The following is a 20939-nucleotide window of genomic DNA, read 5'->3' as shown; positions in this document are numbered from 1 at the left end:
GAGATGAATATTTGGAACTTCCTGAGGTAGAGAGTTGGAACTGTGAAACCTATCCTGTACACCATGTTTACAATTAATCTAAGATCCTTGAAAGGCTGCCCCCAAGTGGCAGGGAAGACTGAAATAAGAAAAAGAAAAATCTGCCCACTGACAACAGAATGACAAGGAAGCTGGTAACCTTTTGTGGATACCGGATGGGAAAGAAAGTTTATCCTGAGAAGTGGTAAGCCTGCATATAGATTCGTGATTTAAGGTAACATCAGTTAGATGGTCAAAGAACCCAAAAGTAGCAAAATTAGCAGCAAAGTAGTCCTAAGTAGTAAAACTTATGGGATCCCTGCCAGAATAAAATAATGCTCAAAATTGGTATGTCCTCAATTCAGATAATATGGAATTCCCACAGGTAAAAGTCTACCGAAAATGAATTCACATGATTTTTTTTCATAAGAGTAAATAAACTATATAAGCAATGCTTGAGTACTCAAGCCCATAGAGAACTCTGAGAGACACCATAAACTAAATGTGTAGAAGATGATTAAAATGTAAAACAAGAAGTATAAAGCAATAAGAAAATCAGACACCAATAGAGGAATATTGAAAAAGAAGTGAATACATTTTAGAAAATGAATACTGTAGTCTTTGAAAGTTAAAATTCATAGTATAGAAATGCATTAAACTAGACCTGAAAAGATTTGAGCAAATTATGCAGAAGGGAGAATAAAAAGAAAATGCAATGGAAAATGTAAAAGGCAAGTTCATGGACAAAAAGTATAGAGTGAGGCCTATCAGTATATCTATTAAGAGTTACATTAAAAAAGAATGAAGAAGGCAATAGAAGATAGGGAGAGCTGTTACCAATTATAAATAACTTAGGATACCCAAAATAGATGAAAGATTTTTATTTTCAGATTTAAAAAACATCATAAGTACCTTTGTAGCATAAACACAAAAATCATACCTACTCATAGAGAAGATCTTAAAAGATCTAGAGAGAGAGAAAAAATAGATTCCTTTCAAAGGAATAATTAGGCAATTCAAGACATACTGATAGTGAAAGTGGAGGCAGGAATAGAATAAAATGATGCTGTCACCATGCAACATAGACTACTATATCTAGCCAACATATCATTTAAGAGTGAAGCTAAAAGAAAACATTTTAAACAGGGAAAGCGGAAGTTAACCACTGCAAACCTGAAAGAAGAAAGAAATTGGGTGCAAGCAAAATTATTGTGCAAAGAAGTTGGCCAACATGATGAAACACGACTATTATTGTTATAAATGGAAATACTAATCACTGATATATAACAATTGTTTTAAATAAATTTAATGTTAAAACAAGGTGAAACTAAATACTAGACAATAATGAGACATAAAGTAGAGTATATAAGAATCAATGTAATTTAAGACTCATTCTGAAAAGGGAAAATAGAGATGTATGACTAAGATAATTCAGTTTAAGTCAAGTCAATAATGTGAGTAATCACTAAATAATAGAAACTATGCATAGCTTCCCTAAAAGAACAGAAGTAGAACATTAAACTTAGAAACATTCCCATTATCTTCTCTGGGAATGCTCTGGAAATACATCAACCCAGTTTGAATTTCTGTAAACAAGATTTATATATTTGCCTGCTTTTAAAGGTCTGTTTCTTAAAGCTCTGAACAGCTGATTCAACTTGATCTCAACAGAGAGGACAATGATTTTGCAACACAGATTATAGTCTAGAGTTCCATATACTTTTCCATTCACTTTCCATTGTGCTTAAAAAGAGTAGTGACAAGAAGGAACTATCTCATAGCATCTAGCAACTCTTTTATAAATATTCCCCAATTGCAAAGCAGTGTGTATGGCTGTGTGGAACTGCTGGGTTTAATCTAATAGTTTCTTGGAAGAGATGAACATATATATAATCATAAAAAGAAGTTAGAATGCATTTAGTTAAGCATGGGCCGAATTTTAAACTGGGGAAATTATAACTTCAAAATGGCAGAATAATTTTAATGGCACAGAAACCCCTTATAAATACATTCTGTCTGATGAGGATGTTATAGTCTATCAGAGTTTGGGTTCTGATGAAAGAACTGAAACTACTGCTTAAGATCAGTGCTTTGAAAGTAAAAGAGGTTGAAAATTATGTTTCATTAAAGGGCAAATGAAATAAAGCAGAAATGGTTATTGAAGAACTTGATTATCTGGAACTTGATGTACCAGAAATTATAATTAACTGATTTTTTTAAAAAAAGAAATAATGAGAGAAATGCAAATGACTGCAATTCAGAAAGCAATTTCTAAGGGGATTTTTAGGATGTCTAAAAATTTAATCTACTTCGTAATTCTCAACATTAGGTACTTTTAATTGAATGTTGACATTAAGGACGTTAGTGATAAAAGGGACAATAACAAACACCCGAAATGATATCTACTCTCCTGATAGATTTTTGTCCAAATCTTCCTGTGAATATAATCATATGTAATTTAGACAACAAATACTTCTTGTATGTGTTCTATGTCTGCCTCTGTGTTACAATTCTATGGAGGAAAAAAGAAAAAACAGGTCACACTTTTTAAAGCCTTCATATCATACAATTCTAACCTCAAAACTCTGGCAAAATTGCTTTTGCAGTTATATGGGAGGGAAATTTAATGAAATTTTCATTTCTTTTATATAGTTGTATCACCAATTTTCTTGCTCTTTTCAATGCTATTACAAAAAACACTGAATATATGTGACACAGTAAGCATTCAGTGAATGTTAATTACACTGGATAAAACAGTTTGGGCAGCAGTAAAGTAAATGGGCTTTTTTCTGGCATGTGATTCTCAGTTTCCTCATCTATTAATTTACTCCACTCACAAGAATGTTTTGAGATTTAAATAGGAACACAGGGTAAATTTTTAATAAATATTATTTCTTTAAGAATAAATGAAACAACTAAGACAAATGTTTAGCAAAGAGAAAAAAATAATGTACTAAAAATATACATTCTTGAAACAACCACATTTAACATGGATATAAAGTCTTCATATACAATTAAGAATAAATATTCATAAATATATAATTTAAGGTATTTTTACTAATTAAGTTGATATATACTATCACATTTTAAATTTTTTAAGCTTTCTGGAGGAAAAACAAAGAATATATGTGGGAGTATATAAAAATTTGTACTATGTATGTTTTGAATACAGAATTAATAGTGGCTTTTCTAGATATACTAAGAACTTTAAATTTGAGTTGATCTAACATAAATGCAAGATTTATTTCCAGTTTTTAAAAAAGATTTTAAAAAGGGAATTCATTCATCTCCTTCCCTGACTCTTGTTTCCCTATTTTTAGGACATCTGAAAGAAGAGCTATCCATTTTCTCTGAAGTACTTATTAGGATATGTGGTGAATCATCCATTTGTGGTCACCTGGGAGAATCACAGAAATTGATATTAACATTAATATACAAAGCTAAGCAGTAATTATAATATTTGGAAGTATTTTAACCTAACTCTAAAAGTAAACATTCATTCTTATTTTTTACTTATACTCCACCTTTTCAATTGCTATCATTTCACTGTAAAAACTTAAAGCAAAGAACCATGAAGTAACATTTGCCATTTGACAAATCTGATTAAACCAAAGGTGTTTATCATTGAAACTGACTCTACCCACCCACTCCATCTCAAGTTTACTTTCTGTTAGACAAAATATTACTATCTTTTCCCAGAAGGAACCCAAACCATTGTCCATTGGAAACAGTTATGTTTTAGGCTGTTAAACATTGCAGGGGGTTATAAAATACAAAAATAAGTGTTGGTGTTGGAATGGATTTCAAGAGTTTTTGGAATATGTATTCCGAAGACATCTTAGAGTTCTTGACCAGATTAAAGAAAGATGTTGTAATAAGGAGGGGAAAAAATGTTTTGTAACTTGTACTTACCTAGTTGCAATTACTAGATCCATTTAAAATGATAATTTAATAAAATCATAAGGTTAGCAGAGAATGAACAGTCTATTCTTAAGGTTACTCATAGCTTTATACTTAAAGAATGCTTTCAGTATGCCGTCTTTGACATACCATGTTTGCTGTTTGGAGGGAGGACAGGCTTTAGAGCTAAACAGACACAGGTAAGGATTTAATCTTCTTATTGTCAATGGACAAGTAAACAAGTAGCCTTTCCTTGCTCCATGCTCTCATCTGTAAATGGGAGTAATACATGATGTAGAGGTCATGTGATGGATAATAGAATTTGGTACAGTGCTCAGTAGAGTAACAGGCACGTAGTAGTAGTAGTTTAGTTGCTAAGTTGGGTCCAACGCTTGTGACCCATGGACTGTAGCCCGCCAGGCTCCTCTGTCCCGGGGATCTCCCAGGCAAGAATACTGGAGTGGGTTGCCATTTCCTTCTCCAGGGGATCTTCCTGACCCAGGGATTGAACCCATGATTCCTCTATTACAGGTGGTCTCCTGTATTGTAGGGGGATTCTTTAATGACTGAGCCACTGGGGAAGCCAACAGGCACATAGTTGGTGCTTAATCACTGTTAGCTATCAATATTATTATTTACCCTAACCAGAAACTTACATTCAAATAGCAACTCTGTTTTAATTTACTTTTTCTTCTTTGGTGAATTCTCATAGTATTATAAAGGGAATTTACTTGCAAATAACATTTTAGCGTTTTGAAAGTGGAGCAGCTATATGGCACAGTAATTTATAATTAGTAATATTTATTCAACAAATATTTGTTAAACAGCTAGTATTCAGAGTTTAATTGTAGGCACTACCGAGGTAGAAAAATAAGAACACTTTTATTTCAAATAGGTTTTATTCACTCTACAACTAGAGGAAGGTCTAGTTCAGTAGAAAACACAAGACAAAAAGGAGAGCTTTCATATTCTTTGAAGGAGAATCATGACGTTAACATCATCAACAATAATCTGGAACACACCATTGGCTTTTCCATTTAGTATTTTGAAATACAAAAGAAAAGGAATCAGAAGGTGAATAGTCCATGAGCATATTCAACAATGGTATTGTTATTAGGTATTAATCCTTTATTAGATAATTATTTTTCACATCTGGGAAAACATCACTGGCAGCACAATTTTAAGAAAAGTTTGGCAACATGTATTTTTCTCAGCAGTTCTGGATGACAGATTTTAGTGAATGCTAGCCAAAAAAATTAAGGGCAAAACCACTGGTGCACAGAAGACAACAAACTGACCTTATTACAGAAACAGATAGCAGACCACAATATAAAAGACATTTTAATTTTACACCAAGCCAGAAACTCCAGATTGATTGGCATACACATCAACAAGCCTGGTCAGTGTTTAATCATGAGAGTGACAAGTATTGATTTCCTGCCTGCTCTGCCCACCTTATTTAAAAAATATCAGGATATTTGCTTTCAAATGACACAAACTGCCAAGGCTATAATCTACAGAATGACCACTCACTGTTAACAGCATGCCTGTTTATGCCCAGTCGCCACTGAAAAGACAATTACATATCACCCAACTGTGCAGCTAGACGTTGACACTGCTTACCCAGAAAGAGTTTAGGAATCTTACAATTTAGGAAGAGCATATGAAGATTTTTAATCTAAAAACAGTCTTTGCATACCCAAGGAAGTGCCATTCCTCTTCAGATTTTAGAGTTCTTAATTCCTATATTAAAAAAAAAACACACACAAATAACAAAAAATCTATTCTACTTCTACTCAGTTTTAATAAAAGCAGTAGTCAAAAATTGTTGCAAGATCTCTAACCAAATGTCATAAAATGCCAACTCCAAAAAAGGGCACCACGTTGAAGCCTAAAGGGCATGACTACAGTGTCCCACAAAACATTTGACCCTCCTTCCTTGATGTTGCAACATTTGCTTCTAACATGCCTAAGGCCTAAACAGAAATAAAAGAACTCTGGATTGCTTTGAATAGTCTGTAAATATCTTGCTTCCAAATTATATTGATTTAAAATTTCTCCTTTGCCATTTTTTTCTTCAGGTTGGAGTTTATGCTTGTGGGTTTGACTCATAAAACATCATCTAAAAGACAAGAAAAGTCTATGTACAATCTTCTCTGCGTGATAACTAGCACAACACAATTAGGTAGTACCAAGAACAGTGGAAAACTGCATTTAAGACAAAAAGAAAAATTCTGTGTTAATGAAGCAAATGACAGGTCCAGAGCTGTAGATCCAAACACAATAACTTGATTTATCTCTTGAGAATAGCAATAAGTCAAGTGGTTCTTGAAGAGAAAGATAAAAGAGAGTATGTACTAGAGTGTTTATATATTATAAAATGCCAGTACCTAGTGATGTCATAGGAAATAAGTTGCCAAGGTTGCTTCTACTGAGGAAACAAATTTAAGAAAATATTCTGATAGTTTCGATATGGCAATTTGGTATTGGCAGTTGGACAAGGGAAGGAGGGGAGGGGTGGAAAGGAAATTATTGGTTAGAAAGATTGGCACTGTATGGTGAATTTACCACATATTTGCTAAATGTTCCAGTTTGAGAATTAAGATGGTTTGAGAAGTTATTACAACCCTGTTACCCTATCATTGAGGTCAAGCAGAAGCAGCCCCAGATCAAAAGTGTAAGGTTCACTTGTCTGACCCAGCTATTTCCAGAATGTCAGTAACTTTGACTCAGTTGTTGCATAAACCATTACATAGAACCTGCCAGGTGTACCACAGGCAAAACAAACTACAGTTGATTTGGAGAAATTAAGTTCTGTAGGCCTTTGTCAGTATACCATGTTCATCTAAAAACTTCATACTTTGGTCACAAGACAATCATGCTGTGCTTCACAAAGCATTTGATGGAGTAAAAACAAGCTGTTGGGAGGCAAAAGGTAAGATTTTCAATGTAAATATGACCAGGAAAAGAAGCCACATGCAGGCACATATGTACTTTAGTGAGGGTGTTGATGAAAGTGATGTAGTACTCATAATACTTCATTCAAAAGGCAGTAGACAGGACAAAATAGTGCTGGAAACCAAAATATAATTGTGTCCTTTGGGAACACAGGACATATTTGATGATGATCATGACCATGCTGATGATCAATTTTGAAGACAACAAAATGCCTTCATTTCTTAGCGTACACCATCTGGTTTTCATTTCTTTTGAAGATGAAAATGCCCTCCTATGGATTGGCTCAGCAGGTGTGTTGTTTCCTACTACTACTTTAAAAAAAAAATTTACTCAGTAAGTGATTTCATTCCTGAATCAGGAAAAGAAGATAGATGCTGCTAGAAATGACAATGTCAAACTCATGACAGTGATTATTTCAAGCTCAGAATGAATCACTTTTAAGACAGGAACCTTTGGTTTATTTGTTTTGCGGCTATTAGGCATTTAATACTTCCACTGAGACAGAGTAAACTTTCTAAAGATAAATAGTAAAAAAAAAAAAAAAATTTAAATTGTCCTAAAATAAATGCTAGGATAAAAAATAAGTATGAAAATGCTGATTGGAGAGAAATTGTCTCCCAGGAGAACTTCCACATGATCACTTTATATCCATATGGAATCTTCAAAGAATCCTAGTAAATCCACAGAGCTTTGGGGAAATCCTTCTGAATTAAAATGGTACTGAATTGTTGGGGAAGACCAGTCTTTTAGTCTTTGAAATCTTTCCGTGAGGAGCCGTCCTGCTTTCAAATCTACCATGTTGCCAGTGAGAGGTGTGGGAGAATTTTGCAAAGGTTTATAGTCAAAACCAAAGGTATGATTTCAATTTATACAGTTGATCATGGAAATGTAACTTGCAGTAGTTTTTTCATAAGTATCTGTTTTCTCCAAAAGCTGACTTTTGTCTCCACTATTGATGTCATTGTTGTTCAGTTGCTATGTCATGTCTGACTCTTTGTGACCCCATGGACTGCAGCACACCAGGCTTCCCTGTCCTTCCCTATCTCCCGGAGTTTGCTCAAACTGATATCCATTGATCCAGTGATCCCATCCAACCATCTCATGCTGTTTTCCCTTCTCTAGCTGTCAGTCTTTCCCAGCATCAGGGTCTTTTCCAATGAATCAGCTCTTCACATCAGGTGGCCAAAGTATTGATGTTGTAAATTTGTTAAAATATTTAAAAATATTTCATCTCAAAATGTTTTCACCTACTAAGCAATGATTAAATAGCCTCTATTATCACTTGAGTTCCATTTCATTTTACTTATTTAATAAAACTGGATTTCAATTTAATATATAATCCCAGATTTTACAATTGAGAAGATTTTCTTACATTTTCATTTTGTACCTATTATCAAATCTTATTACACTCCTTGTATTGTTTACTAGTAGATTTTGCAAAAACATTTATTTTTATCCCTCATATATGAGTTGTTATAAGATTGTGAGAAAGCCTATGTAATTATCCTTCAAAGCAGGGAATAGAAAGAGACATATTATTGATAATGCTTACAGAAGAGTTTTTCTAACAGCCTCTTACTGGGAATTCTTGTGAGCAATAAAAATGAAATGTGTAAGTGAAGGAAACTATACCAAGAGAAACTACCTGTTCTAAAAAATGCTGTTCTATTTCAAAAGAAGTACTGATATTCTCCAAAAGCCTCCATTCTGTTCCTGAGGGCTACACGCCATCTTGTAACGGTACAATCAAAAAGCACTGGCATTTGGTTCTTACAACTACGTTCAGCTGTGATTAATCCTCTCCATAGTTTATCTGCCTCTCTGTATCCTAAAGACTCTAACTGCAACCAACTGGGTCCTGTATCACGTGGAAGGCTGTGTGATTAACTCATTAATGTTTAAGGTTTTAAATCTTAAAAGCCATGGCGATGTGCTAGTGATTTGGCTTTATCAGACTGATGGCTGTGTGTAATGTTTAAGGTAAAATTATTGTAGGAAACTTCAGTAAATTAGTATGTTTGCATTATACCGTTTCATTTTCTTATTCAAAGTCTAAAAAAAATATCTGGCAGGACTGAGAGGAATATTAGAGATTTGTAATTACAAAGTTGATTTTAAAAAGTCACAATTATGTTTCCAATTACAATATGATATAGCTTTCCTTTTTAAAGGGAGGGGGGATGTGCCCTTTTTTTTTTTTTATTTTTTTAAGCCTTTGGTTTCTTTAAGTAAATCTCCTTAAGCAATTACAGCAAAAATAGCAAGAGCTAGCAAATATGATTGGCATGAATTTCTCTAAAAATATCATGAAAAAAAATTCATTACTATTGTGAATCTAGATTGACCTTACCCTTATGCAATGAAAGTAATTTTTAACTAATACTGAGTTACATTCCATTTCAGATTTCCTATTTCAAAGAGTGTCTCAAATTTCTAAGATGTTAAACCAAGTATCGAGCCATTTTTGTATATGTAATAAAAGTCTTTAAAATTAAAATGGTAATCCTAAGAAAACCAAATGCATGAAAAATATGGTCTGACTGTATAACAAAAGGGAGTTATATAATTCTACTTGAGTGAAATCTTTCATCTTTGATTTACAGGTTGGAGTCCTCTTTAACTAAAACCATATTGTTCCATATCTTTCGTATCATGGCCTTCCCTAAAACCTTGTTTTAATTAAGGTTTCTTTCAGATTTTTGAATAAAAGCATGACAATCTTCACTTATGGCTTTAATATATCCTTTGAGTTAGGAAAATATATAAAAAGAAACATCAACTCTTTGAAAGCATCGTCAGATATTAAATACTGTGAGGTATTCTACATCAATGTCTTTAGGTGTTTGAGTTATACACTGAAATAGAATAAGGGGAGGTAGGGGGATAACCTACTTATATTTAATAAGTTGCTTTTAATCTCGGAAATAAATGTCCTTTATTTTTTGCCTTTGACACTAAGGCAACATGTGTAAAGGTTAAGTTTGTGTTGTGTTTTTTTCACATGAAGGCACAATTTCAAGGTTAACTCAATTTTAGGTGACTTCAAATAGGCAATGCCTTCATTAACACATTTCAAAGATCTGGAAAATTCAGTAACATTGCTTAGACCATATTTACCCTCAGTGGTTTTACAGCTAAAAGAATACATCAGACTAAGCAATTGTGTTACCCTGGGAAGTTAAAAAAAAAATAATAAACTAAGTTCACAAAGCTCCTGAGTAATTGGGGAGATTGTGGGTAATCCTCACTTTTTTTTTTTTTTTTTGGAAGGAAGGATGAAAGGCAAGAAGAAAGGAAGTGATGGAAGACTAAAATAAAAGAGAAGTTCTTGATAGATTTGGAACAAATTAAGATGGCCTTTGAAAAGACACACACTTTTTCAAAGACAGTTAAAATACTCCATGGAACATATGCTCAGAGCTACTGTCCTCAGAGCAAGAAATGTACATTAGGGGGAGGGCGCAAGGGGGATGGGCAGGAGGGAGCCATCATCCCAAATGAACTGCAAAGTTCCTGTGTCAGAACACAGAGAGGGAAGAATGTTACGCAAGGGGCATGACTTCTCAAAAAATTACATACAATATGTGACATGCCTTTGCCACTGGACTTTGAGATACTGCGTGTTTTATTCCCCTGAAAAAAGCCGCATCTCAGTTCCTCCATGTTGGACTCTTACTAGCAAGAGTTGAACCATGTGTTAAAACAAAGGCCAAAAACAAACAGAACAAAACAAAACAAATCCCGTGATCTGTCAGGAATTGCTATCCGTTCATAGCTGAAAGCAAATCCTGTAAACAATTTAAGACTGTCTGACAAAAAATTACCCAATAAAAATCTGATCAGAATGTCAGGAATGAGTATTTCTCAGGTTTTGCCCAAAATTTCACTGGCTGTTGTAGCATCTGTAATTAACAGTATCTAATGCTGTGTTGCATGTTTCTAGTTCATACTTTGGGCCTGGGAGTGGGTTACCCAGCATATTAAAAGCATGCTGGAAGCAGTTTCTTCCAATCGTGGTTTACTGTAACTTTAGAATCACAGCGGTTACTTTTAAGGAATCTTTAATGCCCTTTCAAGTCCATCCAAAGAACAAGTGAAGCTGCTGTTCAGAATTTTGTGCCCAGTGTTTATGTTCCATCGAATCTGTGCCACCCAGGCAGCAGACAAGACATGTCTGAAGGTGCTGGGTGGTGGGGGGATACACAATGATGTCACACACAGGAAATATCGGGGGTGGGGGGCTGGGGAGGACTTGGCACTTCACAAGGCTGGCTCCTCTTCCATAGGCTCACCAGCAGTTCTGTAAAAATAAACAGGCAATCAGAATACAGCATGAGAGTACACAATGACATTGTAGATTTTCATGCATAATCAAAGCTGATTTTTCAGCTCTCTCTGATGTTTATTTGTGTTATTCAGTTATCCATAAATAGAGTTTCTTTCCTAGGAAGTATAAACAAATGTCAAGTGGAAAAACATTTTCGATCCAAGCAATCATTGGAAATGTTCCTGTTTATATTAAAACATGTCAGAATATTTTATAACTCTAGATTGCAAAATGTTCATGTTTTGTGTCTCATACAGTCCAATAATTTATTGAAAAAATTAACGATATTTTATTTTAGGAGCAATTGCAGTGATTTCCTATGGAACCAGTTTGCTAACGAGAGCAAAGGACCTAGCTAGCTTCTGAGGGAGACTCACCAGGATTCTGGTTTTTGCTTCTGTTCTTTCATAACTGGATTGGCTGCCTGCCGGAGGCATTTCAAATCAAATTCTGAATTTGATTAGCAAATCGCTGCTACAGACCCAACGTTTTTACAAGAAATGCACTATCGTAGTGTGTAAATAGTTTTTATTCAGCATCATCTGTGGGGTGTTCTGCTCCGGCAAAACCAAAACTAATTGCTTGAAAATTTATACTTGAGATTTAGCCTTAATTTACTAACACTCTGAGGGTGTTTCAAGGCAAACTTTTAGAATGATTTTTAATTTAGTCAAAAGGACAAACTGTAGCCGGAATCCAAATACATTGAGGGAGCTGGGTTGCTGGGGGAAGAACATTGGGGTCTGAGATGTCGGGAGAACCAAGTATGAGTCTGAGCTCTGCAATTTGCTAATACTGCAACTGCTAATGTTGTAACTATACTTCTGTGAGGCTGTGGTTTCATGTTTAAAACCCTGAGAAAAAAAGACGTTCCTTACAAAATTAGTGAAGGTTAAAAAATGTAGTAAAATTAACTTCTAAACAATATATACTACGAGACAGTAGTTACTTAATGCTTTGGATTTGTCCCTTCATCATCTAACATAAGCATAAAACTGTGTTGAACGGTACAGAGTTATGCCTGTGCTCCCATAAGGAAACACAATAATTGGATGACAGTTCTCTCTCGATGGTGGAATAACAGGTAGGTGGTTTTAATTTTCTTTTTCATACGGTTTATCTAATTGCCAATATTCTGTAATGCATTACTTTCATATTAGAATGTTTGTTAATGAAGGCAAATGAACAATTAGGTGTGTTGTTTCATACATATAAAGAAAAAAGATTTCTATATGTATCAATAAAGTAGCTGCCATTTTAATTTAGCATTTTTAAAATAAATTTAAAACATTAAAAGATTTTATCCATGGAACAGTAAAACATTTTAATGCATCCACAAAAGAATGAGAAATGTTAGGTATTCATTATTATTTAAAAAGGATATCCAAATGAGTCTATGTGGAACATTTAGAAAAATTCTTAGAGAAGTTATAGCCTGTCCAAGAGTATATTGGATAAGGAGGTTGTGAGAAACTGTTTAGACCTGCTATATAATGTAAAGGGTTTTTAAATGAGTCACAAGTCATCCTGTAGTAAAATCTTTCCAAAGTAAAATTAGCAGCATTCCCAGAAGAAAAGGAAAACAGTTGGGTAAGTAAGCTAATTTATTCATAAACGTGATCATATTTACATGTGAGAATACATGGATTATATAGGTATATAATCCTCAAATCAGATACTTCAATAGACTGAACTTTTGTATTATTTCCAAGCTTTATTGAGATACAGTTTGTTGATTACAAGTTAAAGGCAATGTGATGATTTGATACACATATATATTATGAAATGCTTACCATAATAACATAGTCTTCACCTCCTATAATTACCATTTTTGTTGCTATGGTGAGAACATTTAAGATTATCATAGCAAATTGTGAGTGTACAATATAGCATTGTTAGCTATAAGTCATCATGCTGTGTATCAGATCCCCAGCAGTTAGACATCTTATAACTGGAAGCTTCCACATTCTGAGCAGCATTGTCCCATTTCCCTTATGTCCCAGCCCTTAGTAACTTTCAGTCTACTATTTCTATGAGTTTAACATTTTCTTCCAGTTTTATTGAAAAGTAATTGATATACCTCACTGTGTAAGTTGAAGGTATACAGCACGATAGTTTGATTGACATATATAGTGAAATTATTACCACAGTAGTTAAGGTAATATCCATCGCCTCATATAGAGTTCAATTTTTTTTTATTTTATATATAAGTGAGATCATACAGCATTTATATTTCTCTGTCTTATATCACTTAGCATAATGCTCCCAAGTTTCACCCATGTTGAACCATTTTTTTATGGCTGAATAATATTCTATTTTATGTATACACCACATTTTCTTATCTAGGCTGTTTTAAATAACCCTGCAATGAACATTCGAGTACAGCGGTCCTTTCACTTTGAGCCATTTACATTTAAAATAATTATTAGTAGTTAATAAGTTCAGTTCAGTCGCTCAGTCGTGTCCAACTCTTTGCGACCCCATGAATTGCAGCACACCAGGCCTCCCTGTCCATCGCCGACTCCCAGAGTTCACTCAGACTCACGTCCATCGAGTCAGTGATGCCGTCCAGCCATCTCATTCTCTGTTGTCCCCTTCTCCTCCTGCCCCCAATCCCTCCCAGCATCAGGGTCTTTTCCAATGAGTCAACTCTTCGCATGAGGTGGCCAAAGTATTGGAGTTTCAGCTTTAGCATCAGTCCTTCCAATGAACACCCAGGACTTATCTCCTTCAGAATGGACTGGTTGGATCTCCTTGCAATCCAAGGGACTCTCAAGAGTCTTCTCCAACACCACAGTTCAAAAGCATCAATTCTTCGGCGCTCAATTTTCTTCACAGTCCAACTTTCACATCCATACATGACCACTGGAAAAACCACATCCTTGACTAGATGGACCTTTGTTGGCAAAGTAATGTCTCTGCTTTTGAATATGCTATCTAGGTTGGTTATAACTTTCCTTCAAAGGAGTAAGCGTCTTTTAATTTCATGGCTGCAGTCACCATCTGCAGTGATTTTGGAGCCCCCAAAAGTAAAGTCTGACACTGTTTCCCCATCTATTTCCCATGAAGTGATGGGATCAGATGCCATGATCTTCGTTTTCTGAATGGTGAGCTTTAAGCCAACTTTTTCACTCTCCACTTTCACTTTCATCAAGAGGCTTTTTAGTTCCTCTTCACTTTCTGCCATAAGGGTGGTGTTATCTGCATATCTGAGGCTATTGATATTTCTCCCAGCTATCTTGATTCCAGCTTGGGCTTCTTCAAGCTCAGCATTTCTCATGATGTACTCTGCATATAAGTTAAATAAGCACGGTGACAATATACAGCCTTGACGTACTCCTTTTCCTATTTGGAACCAGTCTGTTGTTCCATGTCCAGTTCTAACTGTTGCTTCCCGACCTGCATATAGGTTTCTCAAGAGGCAGGTCAGGTGGTCTGGTATTCCCATCTCTTTCAGAATTTTCCACAGTTTATTGTGATCCACACAGTCAAAGGCTTTGGCATAGTCAATAAAGCAAAAATAGATGTTTTTCTGGAACTCTCTTGCTTTTTCCATGATCCAGCGGATGTTGGCAATTTGATCTCTGGTTCCTCTGCCTTTTCTAAAACCAGCTTGAACATCAGGAAGTTCATGGTTCACATATTGCTGAAGCCTGGCTTGGAGAATTTTGAGCATTACTTTACTAGCATGTGAGTTGAGTGCAATTGTACGGTAGTTTGAGCATTCTTTGGCATTGCCTTTCTTTGGGATTGGAATGAAAACTGACCTTTTCCAGTCCTGTGGCCACTGCTGAGTTTTCCAAATTTGCTGGCATATTGAGCACAGCACTTTCAAAGCATCATCTTTCAGGATTTGGAATAGCTCAACTGGAATTCCATCACCCCCACTAGCTTTGCTCGTAGTGATGCTTTCTAAGGCCAACTTGACTTCACATTCCAGGATGTCTGGCTCTAGGTGAGTGAGCACACCCTCGTGATTATCTGGGTCATGAAGATCTTTTTTGTATAGTTCTTCTGTATATTCTTGCCACCTCTTAATATCTTCTGCTTCTGTTAGGTCCATACCATTTCTGTCCTTTATCGAGCCCATCTTTACATGAAATGTTCCCTTGGTATCTCTAATTTTCTTGAAGAGATCTCTAGTCTTTCCCATTCTGTTGTTGTCCTCTATTTCTTTGCATTGATTGCTGAAGAAGGCGTTCTTATCTCTCCTAGTTAATAATTTACTGCCACCATATAGTTGTACTTTATTTTTTTCCCTCTTTTGATGCCTTCCTTTAAAATTGATGATTTTTCCATAGTGGTATGCTTTAATTCCTTTCTCTTTATCTACTATAGGTTCTTGTGTTGTGGTTAACCTGAGGCTTACTTGAAACATTTTATAGATAATAACAGTCTAATTTTATCCTGTTAATAAATTTGATTGCATATAAAACATATACTTTCACTCCTCTCTCTAGTTTTTTTTGATGTCATGATTTATACTTTTTTGCTATTGTTTATCCATTAATAAATTACTATAGCTATTTAATACATAGGGAAACAGTAGAAACAGTGTCAGACTTTAATTTTGGGGGCTCCAAAATCACTGCAGATGGTGACTGCAGCCATGAAATTAAAAGACGCTTACTCTTTGGAAGAAAAGTTATGACCAACCTAGATAGCATATTCAAAAGCAGAGACATTACTTTGCCAACAAAGGTCTGTTCAGTCAAGGCTATGGTTTTTCCAGTGGTCATGTATGGATGCGACAATTGGACTGTGAAGAAAGCTGAGCACTGAAGAATTGATGCTTTTGAACTGTGGTGTTGAAGAAGACTCTTGAGAGTCCCTTGGACTGCAAGGAGATCCAACCTGGCCATTCTAAAGGAGATCAGCCCTGGGTGTTCTTTGGAAGGACTGATGCTAAAGCTGAAACTCCAGTACTTTGGCCACCTCATGCGAAGAGTTGACTCATTGGAAAAGACCCTGATGCTGGGAGGGATTGGGGGCAGGAGGAAAAGGGGACGACAGAGGATGAGATTGCTGGATGGCATCACCGACTCGATGGACGTGAGTTTGAGTGAAACTCTGTGAGATGGTGATGGACAGGGAGGCCTGGCGTGCTGTGATTCATGGGGTCACAAAGAGTCGGACACGACTGAGCGACTGAACTGAACTGATAGCTATTTAAAATATTTTTGTACTTTAGCCTTTAAACAGAGTTGTGTTTAACACACCACCATATTATAGTATGAGTATCCTGCAACTGACTATATACTTAGCTTAACCAGTGTGTTGTATATTTTCATGGTAGTAATTATTGTACTATGTTTTCAGTGTGAAGAACTCTTTTTCAGCACTTCTTGAAAGAAAAGTCTTGTGGTGATGAACTATATCAGCTTTCTTCTTTTTGTTCGGGAAAGTCTATCTCCCCTTTATTTCTATGGACAACTTTGGCAGGTAAAGTCTTCTGGTTGGCAGTTTTTGTTTTTTTTTTTCTTTCAGCACTTTGGATACATCATCCCACTCACTCCCATGGATGAAGGGTCTCACCACAGGGGTGAGCATGGCAGTAGAGATTTGTGATGCAAGCCAGGCTGGGGGTGTGCAGGTACACAGCTGGAGGAGCAAGCAGAAGTTGAGATTCAGGCCAGTAACAAGAGACAGGCTGAATGCTGAAAGCCCAGAGGCATCTGAGGGGGCCTTGGCTGTCAGCACGGATGTCCTTGATTGCAGGTCTTGCTGGATGCACACGCAGCATTGAAGGCTCGTAATGGGGCTGACAGTGTGGACATGCACAGGTTGGCATCCTGGACTTGCACAGCCACAGAGGCTGGGGCTGGCCACTGCTAAGGGTCCCAGGCTATATGTGTGGTGGGGAGGGAGCAAGGAGAAACTCAGGCTATTGATGACCATGGAGGTGAAAACCAGTGAGGGGCAAATCTCAGTGGAGAAATCTGCAGGGAGTTGAAAGTGGCTGTACTGGGCACTGGTTTCTTCCATGGTGGAAGCTGGGCTCCTTGTAGAGCAAGTCCCTGGGAACGATGGCTGCTCCCACTGCAGGACTGCTGCTGGTAGGCCCGCTGCCCTCCTTCCCTGTCCCTAGTCATCTCATACATCTCAGCGTTGCTGATCTCTGGGTGAAGTGAAACTGAAGTGGGTCTTTCCTGCAGTGTCCCAGAAAGCTGGGGAAGCCAGTCATGCTGTTCTCCCTTTGTTGGTGAGGGAACCTTCTCCTTCCTGGTGCTGAGCAATGCCAGCCTGGAGGATGGGCTGACACAGACAAAATGAAGCTCTTTTGTCCAGTTATTCTCAGGTTTTTTGTTCTGCTCTGTTGCAGGTGTTTCTACAGTGGACACCTAAGCTCTCCCAGGGCTGTTTCTGTTCATGGAGAGCAGTCTAATTATTGATCTCTGGTGTGTGTGTGTGTGGGAGGGGTGGGGAACAGAGGCTCAGTTTTTCTGTCATCTTAGTGACAATACTCCCTCCATCTGAATTTTCCTACTTCTAACCCAAAACCACACCAACATAATCATTCCCCTGCATCTAGCACTTAATTGTAGCAGGAATTTCAGAGACTGTGGTGAGGAGAGAATGTCTCAGGGGTCAAAGAAGTAAAGAGCACATATCTGCCTTGGGTGGAAGATGTGTGAGTTCTCCAGGCATTTATCCTAGACTCTGAGGAGGTAAGCAAAGTGTCTTCAGCACAAACCATTCACTGCAGAATGAAGTTGCTTCTGTTAAAACATGAAGGCTTTGAGGTACAATATAAAAAGCTTGCTATCAAGATACTTCTCTTCACTATCCTCTCTCCAAAGTCATTTTATATTAACCGCTTTTGGGAAAATAGTTAATTTACATTCTGATGAAATGAATACACACAACCAGCCAAATCTCTGTGTCTTAAAACACAGTAGTTGGAAAATATCCTGGATTTCAAGGCAGATGCCATGTGTTGAGGTCCCAGCTCTGCCATTTTCCAAAATTTACCTGTAAGTCGTGGTCTCTTTAAAACTGAAATAATAATCTGTGATCTGCTCTCTGGGTGTTCTCATATCCATAGCTCTCAGTGGATACAGTATTATCATTACTTAACCCCTATTACATGTCTACATATTCTTTTAAGTTAAGAAATCATCTTCAAAGTGAACTGGTTAGAGATGACCCTTAAGTGTCTGTTTTTGGTACTCTGGAAATGTGGGGGCTCTCCACTTTAATCTTCTATGGACAGATACCAGGTTTACCTCGATTAACAGAAACACAGTTGTGGTGAGAGATGGGTGAAAGGGAGAGATTTCTTCAGTATATGGATTTAATTCCATTTGCAATTAGGTGAGGTGGAGATACAGAAAAGTCATGAATAACTGTAAAATAAAACCTTCAAAGATAAATTTTTGTATAATAGTTCAGCTGGCTGAAAGACATAAACTTCTACAACAATAAGTAGAAGTGAACACAGTCCTCTATTGCTGAAGGCCAAAGATTTCATACATTAAAGATCAGTTTAGTCCAGCAATCACAATAGTTAATTTACAAAACTAAAAAAGCAGAAAGAATTTGAGACAAGACATAGCATAAAATTAAATTCTTGTATTTTTCCTTAAAGGGGTATTTAGTTTCCTATGATTTTTAAAGCAGCATTTGTTAATTTATGTTAATGTTATTTTTAAGACACATTTCCTCTTGGTTTATTGATTTAATTGAATCCCTGTACTTTCCTCTTCCTCCTCCAAGGTAAGCAATCTAATTCTTGTTATGTACATTGTTCTGTTCATAGGATTCCTTAAAGTTACATATTATTGTTTTATGGACATATATTTTCATTTTATATAAATTTTATCTGTAAATTTTATCATTTCTGTTGTGTAATTTTCTCACCGAGTACTACATTCATTATATAAACATCACCATATGCAGTTATCGTTATCTAGTCTGTAGCAGCCAAGTAATACATGGCATCTCCTTGATGGTGAAACCTTCACATTTTGGCCTTCGTTCTTCCAATAATGGACACTGGGTTTGATGATTCCCTTCTTACCTATCATGAAGAAGCTGTAGTGAACTTCTTAGTACATGTAATTACCCTGGATGAGAATGTCTTCAGTATTCATTTCTAGGAGCAAGATTACCAGGTTATTTGCTTTGTGTTGACTAAAATGGTAGTAAACTGCTTTCCAGAATTCTGCCATAGTTCACTGTGAGAGCTCCAAAGCCTCACATCTCCACCAATGCCGGCACACTCCTCAGACTACGGAGATTTTCAGTGATTAAAGAAATAATTCTATGGAGTATCTGTGATACACCCCTGGCTCTGTTCTATGTACGAGAGGTATAGGGGAGACACAGTACTGATAGAACAGAAGGACCTGATCTAATTTGGGTATTAATAGTCAGTGAAAATTCTCCAGGAAGAGGAAGTGATATTTGATCTGAGCTCTAAAAGGTAAGCTGGAGGACAATGTGAAAGCCAGTGAAGGGTCAGTGAGAAGACAAGCTAAGTATGCCAATCAGAAGGGCGGGTGTGTGCCAAGAAGGCCTGATATGGACATGAATATAGCTTTTGTGAGAAAATTGGATAGTGTATTGTGCTTTCACTACATACCCACCAGAAAGGCTAAAATAATAAGGACCCATTATACAAGTGCAGGTGAGGATATAAGACAAATGTAACTGTCTTTAATTGCTGGTGGGAAAGAAAAATGGCACAAAGTAAAACCTGTACAAAACTTTCATAAATACTTAGGTTTCTCAAAGAATTAAAAACAATTACCATCTGATCCAGGAATTCCACTTGTGGGTATATAGTAAAAATTATTCAAAATCAGATCTTGAAGATAGAGACTATATACTTAACATTCATTGAAGAATTATTCACACTAGCCAGAGGTGGAAGCAACCTAAATGCCCATTGTCACATGAATAGATAAAGGAAATGTGGTATGTACCTACAATGAGGTATTACTCAGCCATAAAAAAAGGTAGAAATTTTGTCATATGCTACAACAGGGATAATAAACCTTGACAACTTTATGCTAAGTAAAGTAAGCCAGTCACAAAATGGCAAATTTTTGCCATTTGCATGATTCACATATATGATATATCTAAAGTCATCAAATTCTTAGAATGGTGCTTACCAGGAGCTAGGCTAAGGGGAAAAGGAAAGTTGTTTAATAGGTATAGAGTGTTAGTTTTGCAAGATAAAAGTTCTAGAGATACGGGCATACAGTTAATACTACTGTACTGTATACTTAAAATGGTCCATATAGTCAATGTTATGTGTTTTTTCCATATTAACAAAACAACTTCACAGCAGCTTTATTCACAACAGACCCTAATTGGCAGAAGATCTGAAGAGATATTTTTCCAAAGAAGATACATATTTAATAGATGACCAGCAGGTACATGAAAAGATGTTCAACACCACTAATTATCAGGGAGATGCAAATCAAAACCAGATATTTAATCTATTTCAAAGGTGGCAAGATCCTATAATGGAGGAAAGACAATCTCTTCAATAAGTGATGCTGGGAAAACTAGACAGGTACATGTAAAAGAATGAAATTAAAGTACTCCATAACACCATATACAAAATAAACACAAAATGGATTAAAGACCTAAATATAAGACAAAGTACTGTAAAACTCTTTGGGATTGACATGTATACACTGCTATATTTAAAATAGATAACCAATAAGAACCTACTGTATAGCATAGGGAACTCTAATCAGCAGTCTGTAATAACCTAAATGAGAAA

The 20939-nt window shown here is 36.1% G+C and overlaps 1 protein-coding gene across 7 annotated transcripts in view; it reads right to left on the bottom strand.

Annotated features, from left to right (window-relative positions):
- Positions 1-5023: 5023 nt before the first annotated feature.
- Positions 5024-20939, bottom strand: part of HDAC9 (histone deacetylase 9) — a 988950-nt gene continuing 973034 nt past the window's right edge. For all 7 annotated transcript variants that reach the window (XM_059885810.1, XM_059885813.1, XM_059885811.1 and 4 more), the window contains one exon: positions 5024-11176. In XM_059885810.1, coding sequence (XP_059741793.1) covers positions 11137-11176 — 40 coding nt within the window. In that variant the 3' untranslated portion in view covers positions 5024-11136. The remainder of the gene's footprint in view (positions 11177-20939) is intronic.

This window comes from Bos taurus, chromosome 4 (genome assembly GCF_002263795.3).
Source record: "Bos taurus isolate L1 Dominette 01449 registration number 42190680 breed Hereford chromosome 4, ARS-UCD2.0, whole genome shotgun sequence".
NCBI lineage: Eukaryota > Metazoa > Chordata > Mammalia > Artiodactyla > Bovidae > Bos > Bos taurus.
Note: the sequence above shows the minus strand (reverse complement) of the source record. Positions and strands in the feature narration are given on the sequence as shown.